Raw genomic sequence first — 24,670 nt, 5'->3', positions numbered from 1 at the left:
CCTTTCGACTCCTCTGCCTGAGGCTAACTGCCGGTGACGGGCTCTCACTCTCTCTTTCTTTCTCGGCGCTGGCGGACGTGACGGAACCCCTGTGCGTCTGCGCGCCACCTTTACTCACCACTACTGACCACTGGCCGAGCACTGGTCAACTTTGCTGACCAATATTGACCATTAGCGTCCGTTGGGCTTGAATGTGGGATTTCATCTTGCTACTTGTTCCTTGTTTGGTTTGTTCGATGCACATTCTATATTGTTTGCAAATGTGTTTGTTCCCGTATTTTATTCTTGTCTTGTCCGGGCCCATTTATTTTATCTCGGGGCTTCGTGTTTATCAATTCATTATATTTAATTGTTTCACTAATCGTAAATACCACCTTTTTTAATTTGTTTCAGATTACTTACAGGTCTCTATTATCGTGGGTAACACCGAGCTAATGGCTGCGAATTTAGCCACTAGCGCCACATGGTAGTAGCAATGCACGTGGCAGTATGCTGCACTACGGACGAGCGGTTCATTCCGATCATCTGTTGTAAAGGTTAAGTTGAGTTATCACGTGACACTGAGTCCTGACTTTTTACTGTCACGACACGAGATGTAATGGCTAAATCGACATTCTCATGACATCGAATATATTTAGTTAAGACGAACCTTTGATCTAATATAGTGATGCTAGGTGGGAAGATCTTTTATGGCATTTCTGCCAAACATGGGAATAGCAGTAGAAAAATTCCCCTTTCAAGGTCTCGCGTTTGACAGATACATACGTGGTCGTAGTGCGCATGTGCCGTCGTAGTATCCATTTTGTTGCTTTTATTGTAAACAATGTCATGAGAAGCCACGTAGTCCTATTCTGCTTCTGTTGCAACAGCCGGCATTAACTTGTGTGGTTTGATGTGCGTATACATCGTAATATTTACATAAACTTACAAGTTCTTAGTGACGTATTGACAGAAAATTTGTTTCACGCGTTAAATATTTAACTGTATCGCACGAGTAGTGCTTTCTGTAGGAGAATCGAAACTATGAAAAATCGTTCATGTTTGGAAGCAAATAAAATCATTAGCAGAGATCAATAAAATATAAAAGAGTATATAGTTAATGAAATTGTGAGTGTCCGAACTTGTAAGCTTAATCGATTGAATTTGCAGGCATGTAAGAGGGAAACTGTACAAATATCACTTTTTGTATTAAGCAAGCTTTCCAAGACTTTTGTTCTATGACACCACTTGTGTCCGTATAAAGAAGTATTAAAGGAATCCTACGTAGAGCAGGACGATTCAGGTAATTTAATTTCCTTGCTTCCGTGAAAGTGAGTTTTAATGATTCATTAGTTATTACGCAAATACAGTATCAATATTATTTATAATAAGCCAGACAGCGCACGCTTATGCAATGTTTTCATGCAATAAATCCATGACAAAACGTGATGTGCATTCCATAATGAGTTTTGCGTTCTCTTGTAGAGATTCTGGAATATTTGGAATTTTTTAAGCTAGTTATCGCAGATACATACATTTGTCTTTTAATAAACAAAAAACATTTGGTTTTAATTTATTTAAGAAGTTAGATCGCGAAATTTAGAGACTGAGCATTTTATAAAACAAATATATATTTGAACGAGTTCTGAAATGCGTTTCTTTATCGAAATGCTTTTCAAAGTTTCAAAGTTCTTTACAAATGAATCGTAATCGTGTACGTCGATAACCGGAAATGTCTGTGCAGCTTATTGCACCGATAAAAATAGTCGTGCACGTCTTGTTCGTCCACGATCGCTTATAAAATTACAGAAATTATAATTATGTAACGCGTAGCAACGAATCGATGGCGAACGATAATACATTTTCGTCGAAAATCCTTAAATATTTCGACAAAAATTAGTTCGTATCGAAGGAATTAATTTTTGTTGATTCGTGGCGTGAAAAGTATCTTATCTGCTGTATGCAGACACCGCGAAGGATTTAATCTTAGGATCGGAGTTCTGTCAGTTGCGAAAAGTAGATGGCCAAGAGAGGGCGCTACGGAATACCAAGCGTTAGAAGTTTCGATGTAATAATGGGATTGTAGAAACGTTGGGGGAATTAAAGCAAACGAGTGACGATTTTTATTTCACCCTCGAAAGACGCTCGCGGAACGTTTAGCAACGAATTTCATCCGGACAATTATCGCGACGGTCGACGAAAGTTTTTAATCGTTTAGGACAGCACGAACGACGCGACTGATTCGCTATCTTCTGCAACAAGCGCGATTGCACTAACGTCGTCGACCTCGTCGTGGTCGTTCGCGCCGCGTCGTTCATTTCTGCAGTGAAATTGTTCTCGCGACGACGAATCGAATCGAATTCGCAAGAAAATTGAATTTCTGGCGTACCCCACTGTCAAAGAGATCAAATTTCCCGCGCGAGACAAAGGGGAGGCTCGAGTCAATTTGACCGCGAGTTTTTTTTTCTTTTAGTTTTCCCGCGAATTCGTTATAAGCATGCCGTATAGCTCGGACACGAAGCGCGACGTGAAACCGGAAGACCAGGTTCCCGTTCTGCGTCCCGACGAGAGGACTCGAGAGAGACTGAACGATCTGGCCAGCCATTTCGCGAGGAAATACGATAGCCAGCCGTCGTTCTTCGTCAAAGTCCCGGGAAGGTACAATTCACTTTTTTATTTCGTCGTGCTCGGTCCATTCGTCGACACGGTATTCGCAAACGAGTACAGAAATATTAATCGTATTTAATAGAGAATATTAAAAATAATTTTAATTAACCGTGACATCGTAATAAACGTATCTTCCGCGAGAAGAAGACACAGCGAGTCTCCATCCCCCCACTCTTGCTGCGTTCCGCTGATTGGCTGTCGCCGATCTTCGTCACCGTTTTCGACCAATGACAGCGAGTCTGCGGACTGCAACAGGAGAGGGGATGTAAACCGTTGCGTCTTCTTCTCGTGGAAGAATGGTAAGTCAATCAGTGCTTGTTTCTCACATTTTACCGCAAGATTAAACAAATATTATCAACCTCGCCCATTGTTTATGGTTCTTTATCTCGAGCGTCTGACGTCCGTGTAATTAAACATTCCACCGAAAGAGTTAATGCAAGCTGCAAACTTTTACATTTTTGAGAGAATTACCGATGGATCGACGAGGTTCTCTCGATGAAAATTAGTCGATAGCACAACCCTGTTTGGATTATTTTTAATTATACATTCGAATAAATAATGATAAGAATGATAGGTAAAACGTAAGATTGTACGTTTAGAAAAGTTTCTGCAATATCGATGCACGCGTTTCGTATACTGTATTCGGTTGCAAATACGCCGGCGATGAATCGGAAGACCTTTTTATCAGCATCTTGTTTATTTCAGTATTTACTTGTACATCTGTTGACGATTCCAATTCTCCCAAGGGTAATTGAGTTTGTTCTGTTCGTCCGTTCGCAGAGTTAATTTAATTGGCGAGCACATCGATTATTGCGGGTATGCCGTTTGCCCGATGGCCATCGAGCAGGACATACTCGTTGCTGTGGCTCCCTCGAAAGGCACGGAGATTCGTCTTACCAACGTGGACGCGAGATACAAAGATTTCCGGTGCGACTTGAACGCGGTGAGGTTAGTAAAGAGCTTGGATGATCCTTTTGATCGTGCCGCCTATAAACACCGAGTATTTTACGTTTTGTTCCTTTTATCGTATCGTCCCGTGCCAATTTGTTGGTTTTACGAGTTTGCTAGACTCTTGGAACGCTTACCAGAACGGTCCACCGATTTCCTTCGCGATGGAACGCGACTCGCCAGGAGTCTACGGCGAAATGCAATATATTTTCTCCGCCTAATATGTCCGTGAGATTCAATTACCAAGGACAAACTTGATTACTGTGTCTAAAGTTTTCGGAGGTCGCAAGTAATTGGAACACTCTGCTACAGACACCGTCTACTTCCGGAAACTCGATCCAGGTCTTGTTGCAAATTTACCGCCCTTTGTCACGAGACTTTTACTTATCGTGGACAGAACCTTAACTGTCACGGCCAGAGTATATCGTATCACGCGGTTTATTTCAAAATTAAACCACTCGATCGTGGGCAATTTTATTTTTTTCTGACGATTTTGTTAAACGATCGGAAACGTATTGTGAAGTTATTATTTTTTACGCATCGAAAGGTAAGAAGTTTGTTCAACTAATGTTAATACACTCAGTCTCCATAATTTTAATCGAACAAAGTACGTATGCAATTTTATTTTCCCGATTTATTTTTTTGTCTCTCTCGTTGGTACTTGTGCGAGAAACCATTCATGTAAGAATTGTTTTTTTAGATTATTTGAATCACGAAAGGTTGTTTGGATCAGAGTGGATGTGAACAAGAGTGATTTTACAGGGTGGATTTAATAGGAGCTTGTGTTTTATTTGTAGATGCCTAACCTTTGTGAAAGCAAGGGATCGTACGAGAAATAAAAGAAGGAAGCAGGAACGGTGATAGAAGAAGGAGCATTAGAAATATGTAATTTCTAGGAAAGAAGATGATCGAAGAATTCAGGAAGTAGTCGAACGTCTGGTTTGCTTAAAAGCTAGAAGGTTTGAATGTGGTTCTACCAATTTCTGAACGGCGATATTCCTAGATCGTAGGAAAGATAATATATCTAGGAATTTTAACAGGTAACTTTGAGATGGCTTCACGGATCGTCAGAAGCAATCGAGCGCACGTAAACCGGAAGGATCCTCAAGATCTCGATCAGAAGACTAACTAGAGTAAAATCTATGTAAGTATGCGACGAATATATTTTTGTATTATCAAATAAATATTGCTATTTTATTTAAGCCTGTAATTTTCTACTTGATCCAAACAATCTCCTTTCGACTCAAATAATCTTACCGTAGGGTTATTTTGGTCATTTCCTCCATTAGATACCAATAATCTTTCTATTGTATATTTCGATAATCGAGTTTCAAGAGATTGGACTTGGAATTAAATTTTATTAAACTAAACCCAACATTTCTTTTTCCAACGCCTGGGAAAAATTTAAATGGGTGATTCTAGAGGCCGAAATAAGACGAAAGTTAAGAATAGTAATTTGTTGATCGAAGTTTTGTTAAAAAGTTATTAACGTTTAAAGTTCTGCCCATACTGAATTTTTTTCTAGAAAGTGGGTAGGATTTCGTAGGTATGTGTAATGACTAAAAATGATTGTAATTGACCCCCGCAACGGAAAATAATTTTTCCAGAACGATTTGAAACTTTTCAATTTTCTCGAAAAATTGCACACCTTCTCGAATTTTTTTTGTTAAAGTGGCTAGGATTTCGAGGGTGTGTCTAATAACCAAAAATGATTGTAATTGACTCCTTCAACTAAAAATAATTTTTCCAAAACAATTTGAAATTTTTTTTTTCCGTCGAAAAATTTCGCACTTTCTCGATTTTTTTTCTCGAAAATGCGTATGATTTCAAGGGTATGTTTATTCACCAAAAATGATTGTAATTGACCATTGCAACTGAAAATAATTTTTTTAGAACGATTTGAAACCTTTCAATTTCGTCCAAAAATTTGTCTACCTACTCGAATTTTCTTCTTGAAAATGGTTAGGATTTCGTGGGTATGTGTAATAACCGAAAATGATTGTAATTGACCCCCGCAACCAAAAATAATTTTTTTAGAACCATTTGAAAACCTCTTTTTTCGGCGAAAAATTTCAGACCTTCTCGAATTTTTTTCTAGAAAGTGGGTAGGATTTTGGGGGTATGTCTATTCACCAAAAATAATTGTAATTGACCCCCGCAACCGAAAATAATTTTTTTAGACGGATGTGAAACTTTTCAATTTCGTCGAAAAATTTGTCTACTTACTCGAATTTTTTTCTTAAAAATGCGTAGGATTTCGAGGATATGTTTAATAACCAAAAATGTTTGTAATTGACCCCTCCAACTAAAAATAATTTTTTTAGAACGATTTGAAACCTTTCAATTTCGTCCAAAAATTTGTCTACCTACTCGAATTTTCTTCTTGAAAATGGTTAGGATTTCGTGGGTATGTGTAATAACCGAAAATGATTGTAATTGACCCCCGCAACCAAAAATAATTTTTTTAGAACCATTTGAAAACCTCTTTTTTCGGCGAAAAATTTCAGACCTTCTCGAATTTTTTTCTAGAAAGTGGGTAGGATTTTGGGGGTATGTCTATTCACCAAAAATAATTGTAATTGACCCCCGCAACCGAAAAAAATTTTTCCAGAACGATTAGAAATTTTTGAATTTAATTGTTAATAACTTTTTAACGAAGCCTCAAACGAAATATTGATATTCTTGATTGTCGTTTTATTTTAGCCTCTAGAATCTCCCGTTAAAATTTTTTCCCAGGGTTGGCTGAACACACTGTAGATACTTTCTACTTCCGGTGGTTTTGGCACGTCAATTTTGTCTTGCTTCCGTTCTGTAATGTTTTCTGTATCGTAATCGAGGGGAGGTAGTTTTTAAGTGTACCATACAGTGGTGATGGCAGGTTTGAGAACCATTGAACCCGAACATTGTTGACTACGCGATGCCTGTTTTCTGCCGATCGATCGAAATAAGTCCGAAGTGAATGCAGAATTCCTGTAGATCGCGTCAGAATGCAATTTCACCGGGGTAGAAAATTTCCGACCGGTGCATTTCTCGCCGGGGGAGGACAAAAATAAATGGCATTCGGGCACGGGCGTGGAACTAATTTCCCGGAAAACCGCCGTGGATGCTCCCGAACGCTCGGCGTCGGGATTAAAGAAAGGCCACGATAAAATGAAAGGTGAAACGATAAAGCTGGACGGCCGTGTAATTGCATTAGTTGCCTCGGTGTTTAGCAGTTGTCGGTTGGAAATGCCCGACTGCGAACAATTCCCGAGGATGAGCCCGTCCGATCGTCGGAATTTGTTCGACGAAATTGCAGCATGAATTATTGCGCGAGAAAAATCGGTGAAATTGGCTCGACGGAGAATTATTCATTTGGGAACGACTCGAACATTTCGAGAACTGAACATTTTCTCAGCTTGTTTATCGGATATAAGAGCAACAACCGAGGAAACATGACTAGCCTGTTGCTCTGATAAACTTGTCTCGAGGATCTATACTCTGATAAAGAAGATACAATTCGTGTTAACCTTCCATTTAAATACGCTTACGATCAAGTCTCTTCGCGTGGTTTATTCCAAAGTTTGTGCAAATCGAATCGTGTAAACATAGATAATGTACAACTTGGAATGTTTGGAATCACGTATCTAATCTCGATCGATCGTCGCGTTTGTTCGTACAGAAATCGTCAAGTATTTTTCATTTGTGTTTCAGCTATCGTGCAATCTCTGTTTACCGATCCCAAAGGAGCGTACTTCAATTTACGATAAGATTGTGGCCCGTAAACGACATAGTCGATAGTCGAGTTCGACGTGATTGCATAAACTCTTATAATACAAAAGGAGCATCACTTGACCACCCCAGGATTCCAACACAGTATCAAAAATTTTTCAGAGGAATCTTCTCGCGAAGTTACCGATAAAATTTCATTTCATGGTCCGCGTAATTCTGAAATGAACGTTTGGCCTCGTTCTCATTGCGTTCGAAAGTATTGTCAATGGGATAGCAATAGGAGATGCACTGTGGTCGAAAGTATATGCACGGATAACGATAACGAAGAGAAAACTTTATTATAGAAGGCGAAATACATAATGATCTGCAACAGTCGTGTCTGGACGCGAACTCGCGACCGATCATTATGTATTTCGCCTTCTATAATAAAGTTTTCTCTTCGTTATTGTTATCTGTGCATATACGTTCGACCACAGTGCATCTCCTATTGCTATCCCATTAACACTTTACCGACCGGTAGCGGTTGATTAATCGGCTATCGGTCGGTAAGCGTTGGTCGGTAAAAAAGTTGATTAATACGCTATCGGTCGGTAATGTGTTAACAATAGAAAGTAACGTCGTCGAATTCGAATTCGAATTTAATAAACCGGAGAGGAACGGACTGTCTCATGACTTGTTGCGTCGGTTTTTAATTAATCTTTTTCTTCTGTCGAGCATCCGGGAAAAGAATAACTCTCTGCCTGTAATAACCCCCACGGTGCTCTCTCCGGCGAAACGGAAAAATGAAGTTCGTCGCGATGCAAATGGAAATAGCATAATACGAGGAGGCAGCGCAATTCGCTCTCCTTACTATGTACGTTTCATTGTTCTTTATAACTTGGGTATTCCCGGAACGTCCCTGAAACACGGAAGCAAAACTGAAGAAACAAAATCCTTACGAAGATAGCCAAAGTACATGTTATAAAATCGTTGATGGAAAAGTATTGAATCGATCGAGGCGACAATTTGTAATTTTCCCGTTAAATAATATTCGGTTCGTTAATAACGTATTAGCGTCGAATGTTTGCACGCGACGTGACCTAATATTATTTTACAATTACGAATATTAACGTTTACGAGAGGCGGGGCCGTTTGTTTAATCGCATATGATTTTCGATCGACGCGTAAAGTGTCTGTTCCAACAAAACGTCCGAATCTATAATGCGTTTCGCGCGGAATATGAACAGCGAAATTTTTAATTCGTTGGAGGCAAAATTTAATCAATTCTCGATGGAGAAATTAGCCTGTGAATAGTTAAATAGAACATATATCGTATTACGTATGTGTTAATTTTGTTCTTTCCTTCAGCGTTTGCATCGCGGAGGCTAGCACCGGACCACAGTGGTACAAATATTTCCTCTGCGGCGTGAAAGGAGCCCTCGAAGTGATACCGGAGGAGAAGGCACCCTCGGGAATCCTGGCTGCAGTTTGGGGGAACATTCCTCCTAATTCGGGGCTTTCGAGCTCGAGCGCCCTCGTCTCCGCCGCCCTTCTTTCGATCGTGCACGTCACCCAGGTGAGCCCCCTTTCCATCATCTTTTTATCGTAATGTTTCAATCAAGTTTTCACGTACCAAAGGCAAAGGAACAACAGGAAGAAAACACTCTGAACGGTGATCTTATCGAACAGAGTCATCAGACTCGCGAACAAGGAAACAAGAAAACTTTTTTTAACGATGCTCAACAGAATGGGAATTAACGGACGAACTCGAGGGTTGTTATTTCTTTAAGAATCCGTATGCAAATTAGTCTGCTTACTGTCTTGAAACGGTGCTGCTCTGAAAGCACTCGAGTTCTTTGTTTACGATGCATTTAACTTCTTTCGTTATGTTTTTACAATTTTTTAAACGAACATAGATATTTTATAATGAGAATTATGTACTCCAACATTGTTTGCAAGCGTAGTAACGATCGTGATAGCGTACAGGTACGAGTGTGGGGTTCATCACCTCCCGTGTTCGCCACCAGAGGGCTACGCTTTTGTCTCTCTCGCAAGCGCTCGACCGCGTGAGAAAAAAGTGTGGATTTTTCAAGTTTCATGGCGTTTAGGTGACTGTCGGTGGTTGGCTACTTGCTCGTAATCATTTCTGGCTTTTGTTCGAGCAATAAAGACTAACACTTTGTACCCGTAAAAGAGTCCGGGTCAAACAGATAGTCGTAAGAGAACAGACGTTTCGTTTATGAATTTACGTGTTGCAAAGATCACGGATACGGAGCTTTGTAGTATCTGTGCACACTGGAAACTTTAAACTGCGAGCTGGAAAGTTTAATACCCTTGTGGCGGTGTCCGCCACACTCGTGAGAGTAGTTTACGGGCGATCCCTGTTCCCGTAAGGTCACACCTACGCCATCGATCCCTTCCTATAAATCTTCCGGTCTTCAGGAACAACCGAAATAAGTAAATTTTTTATTTAAACTGTTATCAGATCCCAGGAATATTTTCATATTCGTGCACTAATTACGACATGTATCGTGGCTATAAATCCTGAATCCAGAGGCCAAAATAAGACGAAAATCAAGGATACTAATTTGTTAATTGAGTCTTCGTTAAAAAATTATTAACGTTTAAAGTTCCGGTTCGTATTGAATTTTTTTCTCGAAAATGCGCAGGATTTCGTGGGTATGTGTAATGACTAAATATGATTGTAATTGACCATTGCAACTGAAAATAATTTTTTTAGAAGCATTGGAAACTTTTGAATTTCGTCGAAAAATTTAGGCATCGATTTTCCTTAGAAATTAGCTTTTGATTTTTAGTAATTTTGTTTGACGCTCTACAGAAAAGTTGTTTAATACTTTTTTATAGGTACCCATCAATTCTACTTCTTACTAAAATTTCAATCCAATATATTCACTATTGTAGGAGTTATGACCGTTTGGAAATTGGACCACTTTTATGGGAGTTTTTCTTATTTTACGGGGTCAAGGAGCAACTTCTCCAATATTTTTAGAATGTCTATATATTCTTCGCTAAAATACGCGTTAATTGCTTTTTGAAATATTAAAATCGTTCAATCTGTTCAGAAGTTATGACGTTTTAAAGATTCGCATGAAATTTCAGGGGAATTGGTCAACCATTGGTCAGACGTATTCGGTAATGAATTTTTTTCTCAAAAGTGCTTAGGATTTCGAGGATATGTGTATTCACCAAAAATGATTGTTATTGACCCCCGCAGCCGAAAATAATTTTTTTAGAACGTTTTGAAATTTTTCAATTTCGTCGAAAAATTTCACATATTCTCGAATTTTTTTCTCGAAAGTGGGTAGGATTTCGGGGGTATGTGTAATGACCAAAAATGATTGTAATTGACTCCTTCAACTAAAAATAATTTTTCCAAAACAATTTGAAATTTTTTTTTTCCTTCGAAAAATTTCGCACTTTCTCGATTTTTTTTCTCAAAAATGGGTAGGATTTCGAGGGTGTGTCTATTCACCAAAAATGATTGTAATTGACCCCTCCAACTGAAAATAATTTTTTTAGAATGATTTGAAACTTTTCAATTTTATCGAAAAATTTGTCTACCAACTCGAATTTTTTCCTCGAAAATGCGTAGGATTTCGAGGGTATGTCTATTCAGGTCCCACGAATCATTTTCATATTCTTCGAAAATGCACTGTACTACGACCAAAGAACAACGTGCACTAATTACAACATGTATCGTGGCTATAAATCCCAACTACTGGCTAGAATGGCCCGACATTCTGGCTAATTACGTAATAACGGCGGCTAATAAAAGTCGCTACCGCAATTTTTATCGTCCACCGTAATATCCTTTCGGCTGATCGTCCCTGGGACGTTAATATCGAAGTAAAAAATGGCTCGAGAATTTCTCAAAACCCTCCCCCCGGTCTGGGGATTAATCTACAGTCTTTTCTTTAGGGGGACTCGGGAGAAAGAGATATATTCCTTCACGGAGCTTGAGAAGGTAGACGACGATCCGTTCGACTTCATCCTGTAAAAGAATCACTCTTTCCAAAGTTTCATCCACCGTTCGCGGGTAAATAGAGGCCGGTGAAAGATCTATCCAACGACCAAACGTCTGCTTTTTAACCCTTTGCACTCCAAATTATATTCCAATTTTGTTACCAGCGGCTCCCATTGCTTTTAAGTGTTTTATTTACACTGTTGTTGTATCTTGTAATTTTCAAGTGTATGATATCTGTTTAGTTTCGACTTGAAATAATGTCGAAAAGGAGCTCCTTGTCGAATCACACTCGACATAGGAGTGCAAAGGGTTAATACAATCGTAGAAGCGGGGGGATCGTTGAGCAAGAGGTGCAATTACTTGGATCCTATCGAACGTTCGTGAAAAGTGGCCTGAGGGAGAGAGGATCTAAATACTCGTTATCGTTTTAAAGGATCTTCCGTTCTTCGGTGGTCGAAGTAGATGAACCTCGAGGAACACGGGATTTTATAGCAACACGCGATAACAAGGATATTCCAGGGGAGAGAGGGGGAAAAGTAAGATTACTCGAAAATTAGAAACTTGAATATATTGGCGTGCAAAAAGAAATCGAAACGATATAATTCGCGAAGGCAAAATATTCTCGAAAGCTCTGAACGTCCAAGCTTGTCGGTCCAAGCAGCAAGAAGGGGAGGGAAATCGATTCTTTTAGAACGCAAAGGAGCAAAGAGTTTCGAGATGTGTTCACGGAGATTTAAAAAAACAATTCGAACGCTTTTAAATACCTGATGAAAAGCGTTTTGTTACGATCAAATCACACACACACACGCAGACGTACTCGCGTTTCAGGGAATCTCTCGTCGCTAGGGAGATAAGTAAAAATCTCGTCTTTCTTTTCGTTCCACTCTGGCCCTTCTCGAGGCTCCCCGAGATCGATGAGAAAAGTTCCTCGTGGACCCTAATGTCTCTTTCAGCGTAGTTCGTCGGGAAGCACGGCGGTCTTCCGGAGTGTCCCAAGAATCCCTGATACATTCCCGTCCATTGACCACGCTTCCGCGAGGACGAGACGCGGAGGATACGTGCTCGGGTGGTGCCACGACAAATCGATCATTTTTTGCCCAGAGATGTCGGGGATTCCGATCAAAATGAAATACGACGCTGTTCGCGCCGAATCCGAGGATGGGTATCATCGTTTCGAACCCTTTGCTCTGCCAGGAATTTTCCAATACCAAGATTACCTTGCAATTTCAGCTTCGTTCTTATCACTTTATTCATTAGATCATCCCATAAGTAATGTCGTTTTTTAACGGTGACTTTCGGTGAACAAAATTAATACTTACATTTATTTTCAATCGTCCATATGTTGACCATCAGTCTCGATGACCTTTTCTCATCTATCAATCGATTTTCTTACTCCATTTTCGAGAAACTTCCCGGGATTTTGAATTAAAATACTCATTGAGTGCTGATTTTACATCCTCGCTGTTGTTGAAATTTTTTTCCCACTTAAAAAGTGTTGCATCGACTGCTATAGATCCTCTAGTTTTGTCCACCGAGCGATCTCGTTGGAATTTCTTGCGTGTCGACGAGAAGACATTTCCGCGACGGATGTTCGATAAGTTGAAAGCGCCATTAGCCCCGGAAAGTGATTTATCGATCCGTTGTTTCAGCGTTCGTGCACCGAGGAGACGAACACTTTCGACAATTACTCGTGCAGCCCTTTGCCTCCTGTTATTTTGAACCATCTTAAGCGGCCATTTTACCTTGCAGGCACGTAAAACACATGTTTCTTTGTGATTTTTTTTTGCTGGCTATTAAAGAGCGATTAATTCCAGGTTTTGTAGATACATTTATTACATATTTAGCTATATTTACGAATTTTTGCAACCCGTAATATCTATCGATTACGCTGTTTTTGTTGATCAACGAACAACAGTTTTTTAGGAACGGCCCCATGACTGCGTATGTGATATCTTGCGAACAAGTTATCCGAAATCCAAAAACCAACGATATTCTCAATATAGATGAGTGTGGTTATAGCACGAACTAGGATCTTTTCAAAAAAACAACAAATGGACAAAATGGTAGCTATTTTACGAAAAAATACTGAATATTTTCGTATATTCGGCTGTCTTTTCTTAATAAAAGAAAAAGTATCGAAGATATCGCAATTATCCTTGTTCATGCTATAGGGAGACCAGTTCCAAAGATACTGTATAAATTTCATGTCGATATATCGAATAGTTTTTTCGTTATTCGTTAAAGTTTCACGTCCAGTTGTTATACCTGCGCGTGGTACATTTCAGCAGGCTGTAACTTCGTTAGTTTTCCGAATTTCAATTTAATATTTGGTAGACATATTCTCGAGACTACATACTAAAAGACAATGCAATAAAAAATTCAATTTTTTCAATCCCACAAGGTAGAAAGGCCCCTCAACACATTGACTGCCAGACTAAAATTATACGAGTCCAAAACTTTGATTTTAAACAATTGTAATCTACACGAATTAAAATTTGTCTTAATGATTATTTTCGTAACAACAACTAACAGTTATTTCCTTGAACATTTCAACTTGATAATTAATTATTGTATTTCCAAAGCGAAAAGTCTTGTCTGTGTGTTAAAGCGACTTTATCTCTGAGGAATTCGAGTCGCCTTAATAAATTGAAATCTTTAGTGCTTTGTTGGTCCTTTGCTCGCGTCGTCTAGCGTCTCCGCGTACACGGTGTTCCTATGCAAACGTTAAAACGAATTTAATTAGCGTGTCGACGTCGCCGGAAGTTCCAGTCGCTATGAATAAGGAAAGTTTGCTTTCCTAGTTGCAGCGTTTCCCGCCTCCTCTGCGTCAGTTTCGTGATTATCGAGTCCACTTGGCTCTAAACGGAATCAAGACGATGTTCACATATTTACCAACTATATCTTTATCTATGTTACAGCACCGGTTGTCGAAACGCGAGATGGCCACCATCGCAGCGAACGCTGAAAGGTACATCGCGACCCAAGGTGGTGGTATGGACCAAGCGATCGCGTTTCTAGCCGAAGCTGGTAATTATTTTATCGTCCAGACGTGTATTGCACCTACTAAACTCGTCGCCCAAAGGATCACCCAACCGTTTTCACCCTCTTTCACAAATTACTATCAATCGTCTCCTAATAACACTTCATTAACACTTCCATGTAACAGTTTGTAATAATGCTTAAGTTCAATCAACTCGATCAGCCGAGTTATTTTGTCCTGTTATACTAATATGGGCGTTAGATATCGTTTAATCGAGCAAAACCACCGAAGCAATTCAATTCCATTGTATTGTACAAATCCTCTGTTTCTTTTTTTAAAGAGAAATTTACAAAATTTCCATGTTAATGTTGTCTCCTAAAAAATGTTTGTAGAAAGCGACCGATCGAATCGATAAAGATTCGGTTTCACACTTGGTAATGTTTCATAAAGGTTCTGCGATGCTGATTGAATTTAACCCGGTGCGTGGTACTAATGTCACTCTACCCGAAACTACGGTGTTCGTAATAGCGCACAGCCAGGCTTGTCACAACAAAGCTTCCACGTCAGATTTCAATTTAAGGGTGGCGGAGTGTCGACTGGCCGCACAGGTAATTGGACACATCAGACATAACAAAGTACTACCGCCAAATAAAATGCTAAATTCTGTTCAGAAAATCTCACGAGTAATTTTCGGTTACAAAGAGCAGAAAGAATGATACAGGGTGTTCCACGAAACTGGGCCAGCAAACCGTGGCATCAGAACAGCGGAAGATGAATTAAAAAACATTAGAAAGAAAAAAAAATTAAATGGTTTTGAATGGTGCATCTCTGGGTTAGGTCTGGGTTAAGTCTGTGTTAGGTTTGGGTTAGGTTTGGGTTAGGTCTGGCTTAGGTCTGGCTTAGGTCTGGGTTAGGTCTGGCTTAGGTCTGGGTTAGGTCTGGGTTAGGTCTGGGTTAGGTCTAGGGTAGTTCTGGGTTAGGTCTGAATTAGGTCTGGGTTAGGTCTGGGTTAGGTCTGGCTTAGGTCTGGCTTAGGTCTGGGTTAGGTCTGGCTTAGGTCTGGGTTAGGTCTGGGTTAGGTCTGAGTTAGGTCTGGGTTAGGTCTGGGTTAGGTCTGGCTTAGGTCTGGCTTAGGTCTGGCTTAGGTCTGGGTTAGCTCTGGCTTAAGTCTGGGTTAGGTCTGAGTTCGGTCTGGGTTAGGTCTGGATTAGGTCTGGGTTAGGTCTGGATTAGGTTTGGGTTAGGTCTGGGTTAGGTCTGGGTTAGGTCTAGGGTAGATCTGGGTTAGGTCTGGGTTAGGTCTGGCTTAGGTCTGGCGTAGGTCTGGGTTAGGTCTGCATGGAGCATGGAGCATGGAGCATGTGTCTTTGTTGCAAGCGGAGGATTTTCAAGTCGTTCGAAACCATTAAATTTTTGTTTTTCTCCCGCTATTTCAACGCTATGATTCTGGTCCAGTTTTCTGGAGCACGCAGCAGCAAGTCTTTGTTAGAAAAATGACAAGGCTGACGGTCGATGATGTATTCCGTAATTCCCACGACGCGTATTAAAGTCGTTGAACGACTAATCAGTAGACTGCGGATGTTTATGCATTTATGGGGAATTTTAATCCTCAAAAAACTACAGAATTTAATATGCAAAAATATAAGAAATATTTAAAGCAAGATACGAATTATTATATTTAAGGGTTGAGACAATCATCTACAAAGCTCCCATTTTATTAATTCTATTAATAAAAATGTGAATTTGCATAAAGATCCGCAGCCTACTAATCAGACTTCTCGTTTCGAGTTTCATAGTTTTTTACGCCAGACTGACTTTGATCGATGTGGGGGGCGAAACCCGGTCGTAGAAATTCACTTTCCAAAATGCTCGAAAGAACGGAGAACGTTTCTGAAATTAACGAGCGTTTTCTTTAGGGTGGTCTTGATTCGCTCGTTTACAGGTGATGGCTAAAAAAAGGAACAAGGCCTGGAAGCGTGTACGGCGATTGAGCGACGTCCAGGAAGCACTCGGAGTCTCGGTGGACGAAATGATTCCACTGGTAACGAACGATCTCCACGAGGAGCCGTACGCGTTGGACGAGGTACGCCATTCCACGTTACGTGATCGCGAGAACCCCTTACAATCCACCAGAAAAACGACAACGGTCAACGAGTCGTCGATAAAAAAGAGGGTTCGTTACCCTTACGTTATTTTTGTCCGTTTTTTCTTCTTCCAGATCAGCGATATCTTAGGCACAACGACCCAGAACCTGAAAGAGACGTCGCGTCTAGGGTCATTTAGCGATTCACAAACGTTCAAGCTCAAACAACGCGCTTTGCACGTGTTCCAAGGTGAGAAAATGCCTGTTTTTCTCGATTCGTCGTCGCAGCGTTGGTCACTTTGGGGGAAAAAGGATCCTCGTGGGAGCGGAAAAGTTTCGCGCGGCAAACAACGATTATTTATGCCGCGATTTTTCATGGAAATGTGTCGGTCGATTTCAGCTGCATTTTCAGAGGAATAATTCATGTATGCAAACGCTGATGTTGCTTACCCGGGAAGCAATTCAACGGTGTATTTAAATAATGAGAGAGGTCGGAATATTACACCTTTGTCTCTTTTTTTTTATTTTGTAACCTAGAACTTGGGTCACCTTATTTGTCCCTCAGAGTCGAAGATCCAAAGATCCGTCAAAGGTTGTTATAATAGGAGAATATTTGTAAAATTATTTATAAAACCTGTAAAGAACAGTGACAACAATGTGACTAAAATTGGCTATCGTAGGTTTAATGAGGAAATTGTCGAATCGCATCACGGAGAAGAACGGGGGGGCGTTGTCATTCGGTAACGCTTGTTCTTTTACGACGCAATCAAGTTTCACAACAGCAGTTTATATCGATCGCGGTCGTTATTTGTTCCCAGCGTCGTCGTCGAGGTTCGTCACGATCCATAGAATTTATTGCCATGGAAATGCAACGGAAACCACATGGAAAACCCTTTGTAGCCAGCCGTATTCGGTTCTTTTTCCTCGAATTTCCGCTACCCCCGACGATCAACTGGCTGGGGATCCTCGCCGGCGAAGTTTCTTTTGAAACGCGCGGCAATACGATATCGAACGCGAAAAACGAACGTTCCGCTTCGTTGAAATTCCTATTAAAATAGCGTGTATTCCCTTATAGTTAAATCCGTTCTACCAGCCGCCTCTCGTTCGAATAATAGCGGCTCTCTTTACCGAGCTACTTAAAGCTATTGAAATTCATGCGTTATATATTTTCATAAACGATACGCGCGCTCCAGCACGATACAGGACGAATCATAGAAATTGTACCCATTCGTTTCGAACGATTCTACACTTCCAAGGTTTAATTTAATCGAAATTTTCGATTCTATTTTTATTAAACGTGTATTAGCATATTTGTAAACATGTCGAAGAATCATAAAATTTGATACGGTGGCGCTGGACAATTTTTAAAAAAGCTTCACAGGGGTTGGTACGGTATCGACATATTTTGTATGCATGGAATTGCCCTGGTCTATTGTATACGCGTCGAGATTTGCTATACCGAGTTCTATTTGTGGATCGATGAAAAAAGAGGGCCTAAAATAATAGCCAAAGCATTCACCGATAAATTGTACGCAGAAATGCATATGTATATTACCGTTTTAGAGATTTAAGGGGCTGGACCAATGTGATCGCTCTAAAATTAGATGATTTTCGGGAATTTTTTCGGGCGTGTTTTCGATTTGCCAGCAGGCCAAATCTCTCTTTTAGAAGGCTGTCATTTTTAAACTATTTGAGATTCGACCTTGAAATTTCAATACAATATTCCAGAGAGTATAAACATTCAAACAATGCAAAAAAAAATCCATTTTTCGAAAGTACTGCACTGGTGTAGCCGTTTAATGGTACATACGTCATAGAGGGGCGGGGCAGATTTAATGGTAGGTCCTATAGAGTGGTGGAATAACGGTGCTCTCGATTATAAATGCACGCGCGTATATCCTCTAAGCCCGGGTACGCGCTATTACCGCGATTATTAAATTTCGATCGATCAAACGGCCGTACGATTGCATATTTTAGAGGCGGGCAGAGTGGTGGCGTTTCGTCGTACCAGCGAGGAGAAGACTGTAACGGAAGAGGAGAAGCTACGGCGGCTGGGCGGGCTGATGTCGGAGAGCCACGACAGTTTGCGGAAGCTGTACGAGTGCAGTCATCCCAGGGTGGACGCGCTCGTCGACAAAGCTATGATTTGCGGTGCTGTCGGCGCGCGGCTCACGGGAGCTGGGTAAGTGTAACCCAGATATCCACGATAACGGACCACGGCCCGACCCGGAGACCTGGAAAATTAAATTTAAATACAAATAGATCCGATAGCTTTCGCGCCTATGCCGTGTAAAATTGCTTCCGACCAGCAATATCGCGGTACACAGAGGAAACTTGCACGAAACTCCCCGGTATCCATCATTCGACATTTTCACACGCGATTGGTTGTACCGATAATATGATTTTTCATTCCGTGGAAAATCCAACACGGATTTAAACAATTAATAAGATACACTGTCGTATTCTTGTTCACAGTTTTTCTAGAAATGTATTATCTACAGGGGGAAAATTTCAATGGGAGATTCTAGAGGCCAAACTAAGAGGAAAATCAAGGATACTAATTTGTTGATCGAAGCTTCGTTAAAAAGTTATTAATGTTTAAAGTCCCACCAATATTGAATTTTTTTCTAGAAAGTGGGTAGGATTTCGGGGGTATGTGTAATGACCAAAAATGATTGTAATTGACACCTGTAACTAAATATAATTTTTTTCGTACGATTTGAAACTTTTCAATTTTGTTGAAAAATTTGACTATCGACTCGAATTTTTTTTCTCGAAAATGGATAGAATTTCGAGGGTATATCTAATGACCAAAAATTATTGTAATAGTCTCCCACAACCGAAAATAAATTTTTAAAAACGATTTGAAAAAATTTTTTTTTGCCAAAAAATGTGACTTCTTCTCGAATTTTTTTCTTTAAATTGGCTAGGATTTCGAGGGTACGTCTAATCACCAAAAATGCTTGCAATTGACACCTGTAACTAAATATAATTTTTTTCGTACGATTTGAAACTTTTCAATTTTGTCGAAAAATTTGTCTACATCTTCGAATTTTTTTCTCGAAAATGCGTAGGATTTCGAGGGTAGGTCTATTCACCAAAAATGATTGTAATTGACCCCCGCGACCGAAAATAATTTTTCCAGAACGATTTGAAATTTTTTAATTTTGTGGAAAAATTTCACACCTTCTCGAATTTTTTTCTTTAAAGTGGCTAGGATTTCGAGGGTACGTCTAATCACCAAAAATGCTTGCAATTGACACCTGTAACTAAATATAATTTTTTTCCTACGATTCGAAATTTTTCAATTTCGTCTAAAAATTTCACACCTCGAATTTTTTTCTCGAAAATGGATAGAATTTCAGGGGTATGTGTAATCACCAAAAATGATTGTAATCTATCCCCGCAACCAACAAATAATTTTAATTGAATATTTGAATAACTTTTTAACAAAGCCTCAATCAACAAACCAATTTTCTTGATTTTCGTCTTATTTTGGTCTCCAAAATCTCCTATTAAAATGTTTCCCAGCGTTATCCGCTCACCCTGTGTATTGTACAACTAATAGACTGCAGATCTCTATACAAATATATATTTTTCTTAATAGAGTCGTCTCTAACCCCCCTAAATACAATAATTCGTGTCTTCTTCGCCCATTAATTACATTCTGTAATTTTGTCACAATTAAAATTTCCCATAAACGGATAAACTTCCACAGCCTCAATCAAGTAACTATTATCCCGGAATTTAAAGTCTGTTTTGCAATCCTCCGGGCGCCGGGCGATCAAAGGGGTCCAGAAAAAAAGCTAATGCAAAGAGAACGCGTGTTTTCAATTCGTACGATCCCCGGCGTTCGACGAACGAGACGGGTGCATTTTCATCGTGTTGGCGAGTTTGACTAATCGCGAGGGGTTTGGAATTGATTAAAAAATTCCTCCAACGGGGGGTTGGAGCTGTAGGGGGCGAATGATTTCGTTTCACGGAAGGAGTACGAAGAATTCGTGTCCTTGGAATTCGAATACGCGCGAACTATAATGAAAATATCCCGTCGATTTCGTCGAGGTTTCGATTATTATCACTAGACTGCGTATCTTCATGCAAATTCATATTTTTATTAATAAAATTAATAAAATAGGAGCTTCGTAGAGGGTTCTTTCAACCCCTAAATACAATAATTCTTATCTCACTTGCGTTCTATAGTTTGTTGACAATCTAAATTTCCCATAAATGTGTAGGATTTAAAAAGGAGAATTGTATTTGGAACAAATGTACAAATAATATAATTAAATGAACGAATTTGAAATACCACCAAGCACACAATCTTTTTGCACAAATTATAATCACATTAATTGACGACACAAATTCAAATCACGTCCGTCTTTTCCCAATCACTCGTTTCTCTCTCCCCTAGTAACCCCTTCTTTTTTTAACTAAACACTTTCAACCCTTTTGCACATAGGTTAACATCGAACCAAACTACAGCGTGACAGAAATATTCAACACAAATCTCCTAGAAATGCATAAACATCCGCAGTCTAGTTATTACGGTTTGCGTACGGGAACAGGTGCGAGTAACGCAATCGTAACAAAACTGTCGAGAAGTTTTCTTATATTGGAAAGAAAGGGGTTGCAAAGATATTCGAGAAGGAAAAGGGTTGATACGGGGGTCACCAGGCGTCTGTTTCGTCGATTTCGAGCGTTTATCGGCTAATCTGAAACGATAATAAACGGTCACGCGCCTCGTTGTTTGCATCGATACGCAGTATTTACAGTCACGTTTAACCGTTTCGAAATTTCGCGAATCGAGAACGCGTTACGTTTTAAATAACAGAGAGCGACGCGTTTCATTAATTAACAAAACGAAGACTGTTTCTACGGTAGAAATGTCGGGAACGTATGATTTCCTAAAAACGGTCGTTATTCCACGTTATTCGCCATTGTTCGAAATTTACCAAACAGAAATTGTATCAGCGGTGGCTTTAGGATCTTTCTTTTTTTTAAAAAAAAGAAATAACAGAAAGAGTAACGCAGGTGATATTGAATTTGCTTTTAATTAAATTTAGAGTGTTCCGGGAACAAGCAGCCACAATATTCGACTTTAATCGCTTTGTCCGCGATGTTTGATCAGTTCGACCCCGATAACGTCCGTTAACTGTCAAATATATGTCTGTTGACAAGTTCGTGACACACCTCGGAACTCGGACGGTTACGAACTTCCTTTATAACCCCGAGTTTCATCCCCGATAACTGCCGTTTTGCCAATAGAAACAGTGGTATAAAATAGCACGGTCGAACAGAAGAAAACCGGGACCGGAAACGAGCCCTAGAGAGCGGTTTAATCGTTTTACGATGGGAACGCGATGAATTTTATCGCGTTGGATAACAGGCCGCCTCTTTAACCCTTTTAGTGCCGAACGACGATATATCGTTGCGTATGCGATGGGTGCCTTATTCTTCGCATTAGGAGAAAGATCTGTCTCAAAAGAAATTTCTAAAACATTATAAAGGGTCTAATTTTATTGCAAAAGCATTTAAAAAATTATTTTTGGGTTTAACCCTTTGCACGAGAAGCCCTTTTCGCTCGAGCGAACCAGCAACTCGGCACTACTTTGTGGCGGAAACCTATGTATTCTGGAGTCGTCATATTATACAGGGTGTTCGGTTAATCCTGGGAAAAATTTTAATAGGAGATTCTAAATAAGACGAAAATTAAGAATATCAGTTGCTTGACTAAGGCCTCGTTAAAAAGTTATTAACAATTGAATTAAAATATTTCAAACCGTTCTGGAAAAATTATCTTCGATTGCAGGGGCCAATTAAAATCATTTTTGATCATTACACATACCTCCGAAATCCTACCCAGTTTCGAGAAAAAAATTCGAGTAGGTACTGAACTTTTTAGATGAAATTAAAATATTTAAAATTACACTAAAAAAATCATATTTAGTTACAGGGGTCAATTACAATCATTTTTTATCATTACACATACCCCCGAAATCCTACACATTTTCGAGAAAAAATTTCTTACCGAATACGTCTGACCAATGGTTGACCAATTCCCCTGAAATTTCATGCGAATCTTTAAAAAATCATTTTTCTTCCAGACCTAACCCAGACCTGACCCAAACCTAATCCAGACCTAACCCAGACCTGACCCAAACCTAACCCAGACCTAACCCAGACCTAACCCAAACCTAATCCAGACCTAACCCAGACCTGACCCAGATCTAATCCAGACCTAATCCAGACCTAACCCAAACCTAATTCAAACCTAATCCAGACCTGACCCAACCTAACCCAGATCTAATCCAAACCTAACCCAGACCTGACCCAAACCTAACCCAGACCTAACCCAGACCTGACCCAAACGTAATCCAGACCTAACCCAGACCTGACCCAAACCTAACCCAGACCTAACCCAGACCTGACCCAAACCTAATCCAGACCTAACCCAGACCTGACCCAAACCTAACCCAAACCTAACCCAGACCTAACCCAGACCTGACCTAAACCTAATCCAGACCTAACCCAGACCTGACCCAAACCTAACCCAGACCTAACCCAGACCTGACCCAAACCTAATCCAAACCTAACCCAGACCTGACCCAACCTAACCCAGATCTAATCCAGACCTAACCCAGACCAAGGTGCCTAAATTTTTCGCCGAAAAAAAAAATTTCAAATCGTTCTGAAAAAATTATTTTCGGTTTCGGGGGTCAATTACAATCATTTTTGGTGAATAGACATACCCTCGAAATGTTACGCATTTTCGAAAAAAAAATTCGAGAAGGTGTAAAATTTTTCAACGGGAAAAAAAAATTTCAAATCGTTCTGAAAAAATTATTTTCGGTTCTGGGAGTCGATCACGATCATTTTTGGTGAATAGACATACCCTCGAAATCCTGCTCGTTTTCGAGAAAAAAATTCAGTACAGGCTCTACTTTAAATAATAACTTTTTAACAAAGCCTCATCAAATTTTGAATCGAGTATTTATTAAAAAATCATTGAAAATCAAATACTTATACTTTCTACTACGTGACCTACATGAAACTGTGATCAAATAATGATTATTCTTAAGTGTAAATATTGTTTGTAGAAGAGAAACTTGTTTCTATGCATTTTATCATATTTTATAATTACGTTATTTATACGATTTGCAATAAATATTGAAATGCAATTGCCATTACTTTATTCTTTCTTTGTTTCGTAATATGCTGCTTTTTGAATTTTGTAAATATCATTCTTAGTTTGGTTTTTATGAGCTTTTTCTCTAACCATAACAAACTCGTCAAATTGGCTCGGTATTCTTCGCACAGGCACCCGTTTTTCGCTACTAAAAGGCACCAAAAGGGTTAAAATAGATTCCTCCTCGCCTCACGACGAAACCGTAAAGGTATTCGATTTAATCCATCGAGCAAAGCAACGAAGGTATTTCTCGTATTGAATTAATAAACTCTCACGAAACGTTGGACACGTCGCGGCTGATGGAATCTTATTTCACGCAGATGGGGCGGTTGCATAGTGGCCATCGCGGCGAAAGACAAGGTTTTCCAATTTGTGGACGCGTTGAAGAAGGAGATCGCTCTAGATGGGATAAAGGATGGTTTCGAGCTCGACTGTCTGGTCTTCCCCACGGAACCGAACCGAGGTGCAGCGATCTATAAGATCTAGTTTCCACGTTCGTTTCTTTCCCAGTCTTATGCTTGAATTATATAAACGACGGACCGCCGATATTGTAATACGAAAACAATTGTAAGAGTATGAATACACGATAATAAAAGCGCTTTGCGCGACTCTAAACGTTTGTTAGTTTCACGAGGAGAGCAAGTGACGGAGGATAACCCGGATAACAGGATGACTACAGGATGGGAAACGTTACGCAGCGTTACTTTGTACAGTAAGGAGTGGTCAAGTGATGCTCCTTTTGTATTACAAGAGTTTATTCAGTTGAGAAGAATAACGGAATTTCCAATGGAATTTGACCCTTGGACAAGGCGTTAACAAGAGATAGATCAGGATACATTGTACCGGGTAAAAAAGCTTTATTAGATATAGGTCGAAAGGTCAAGTTTTGCATAAATCATTATTTCTTACTAGGAATATAAAAGAATAACATAAAATAAACGTTATAATTATTTTTATCACAGTTAGAAGTAACATGAGAAAGTCTTTTGGTAATTGACATCTTGTTGTTTATGAATAATACGAACAATAGATTGGACATGAAAAGATGTAATGCGACGGTCGCTCGTCGCAACGAAACATTCGAGACAAACTCAAACATTCTCAGCGGGCAATGAAAGTATATAAACTCGTCCATTTTCTTAACACTTTACC

At 39.7% G+C, this 24,670-nt stretch overlaps 1 protein-coding gene across 3 annotated transcripts; it reads left to right on the top strand.

Annotated features, from left to right (window-relative positions):
• Positions 1-434: 434 nt before the first annotated feature.
• LOC122394976 (N-acetylgalactosamine kinase-like) lies at positions 435-24,100 on the top strand. 3 transcript variants are annotated; one of them, XM_043392213.1, is made up of 11 exons: positions 435-536; positions 1,150-1,282; positions 2,453-2,637; positions 3,427-3,594; positions 8,653-8,860; positions 14,188-14,296; positions 14,700-14,857; positions 16,192-16,332; positions 16,468-16,582; positions 18,310-18,514; positions 23,839-24,100. In XM_043392213.1, the coding sequence occupies exons 3-11, from the start codon at positions 2,477-2,479 to the stop codon at positions 24,002-24,004; spliced, it is 1,431 nt and encodes a 476-aa protein (XP_043248148.1). In that variant the 5' UTR covers positions 435-536; positions 1,150-1,282; positions 2,453-2,476; the 3' UTR covers positions 24,005-24,100. The 3 variants fall into 3 exon arrangements, with proteins under 3 accessions (XP_043248148.1, XP_043248149.1, XP_043248147.1); XM_043392214.1 differs by lacking the exon at positions 435-536 and adding an exon at positions 609-894 and having other exon boundaries at positions 1,194-1,282; XM_043392212.1 differs by lacking the exon at positions 435-536 and adding an exon at positions 609-894.
• The last annotated feature ends 570 nt before the right edge of the window (positions 24,101-24,670 follow it).

Source organism: Colletes gigas, unplaced genomic scaffold (assembly GCF_013123115.1).
Source record: "Colletes gigas isolate AHSC1104 unplaced genomic scaffold, ASM1312311v1 Colletes_gigas_Sc00005, whole genome shotgun sequence".
Lineage (NCBI taxonomy): Eukaryota > Metazoa > Arthropoda > Insecta > Hymenoptera > Colletidae > Colletes > Colletes gigas.
This window is presented reverse-complemented; position numbering and strand designations above follow the sequence as displayed.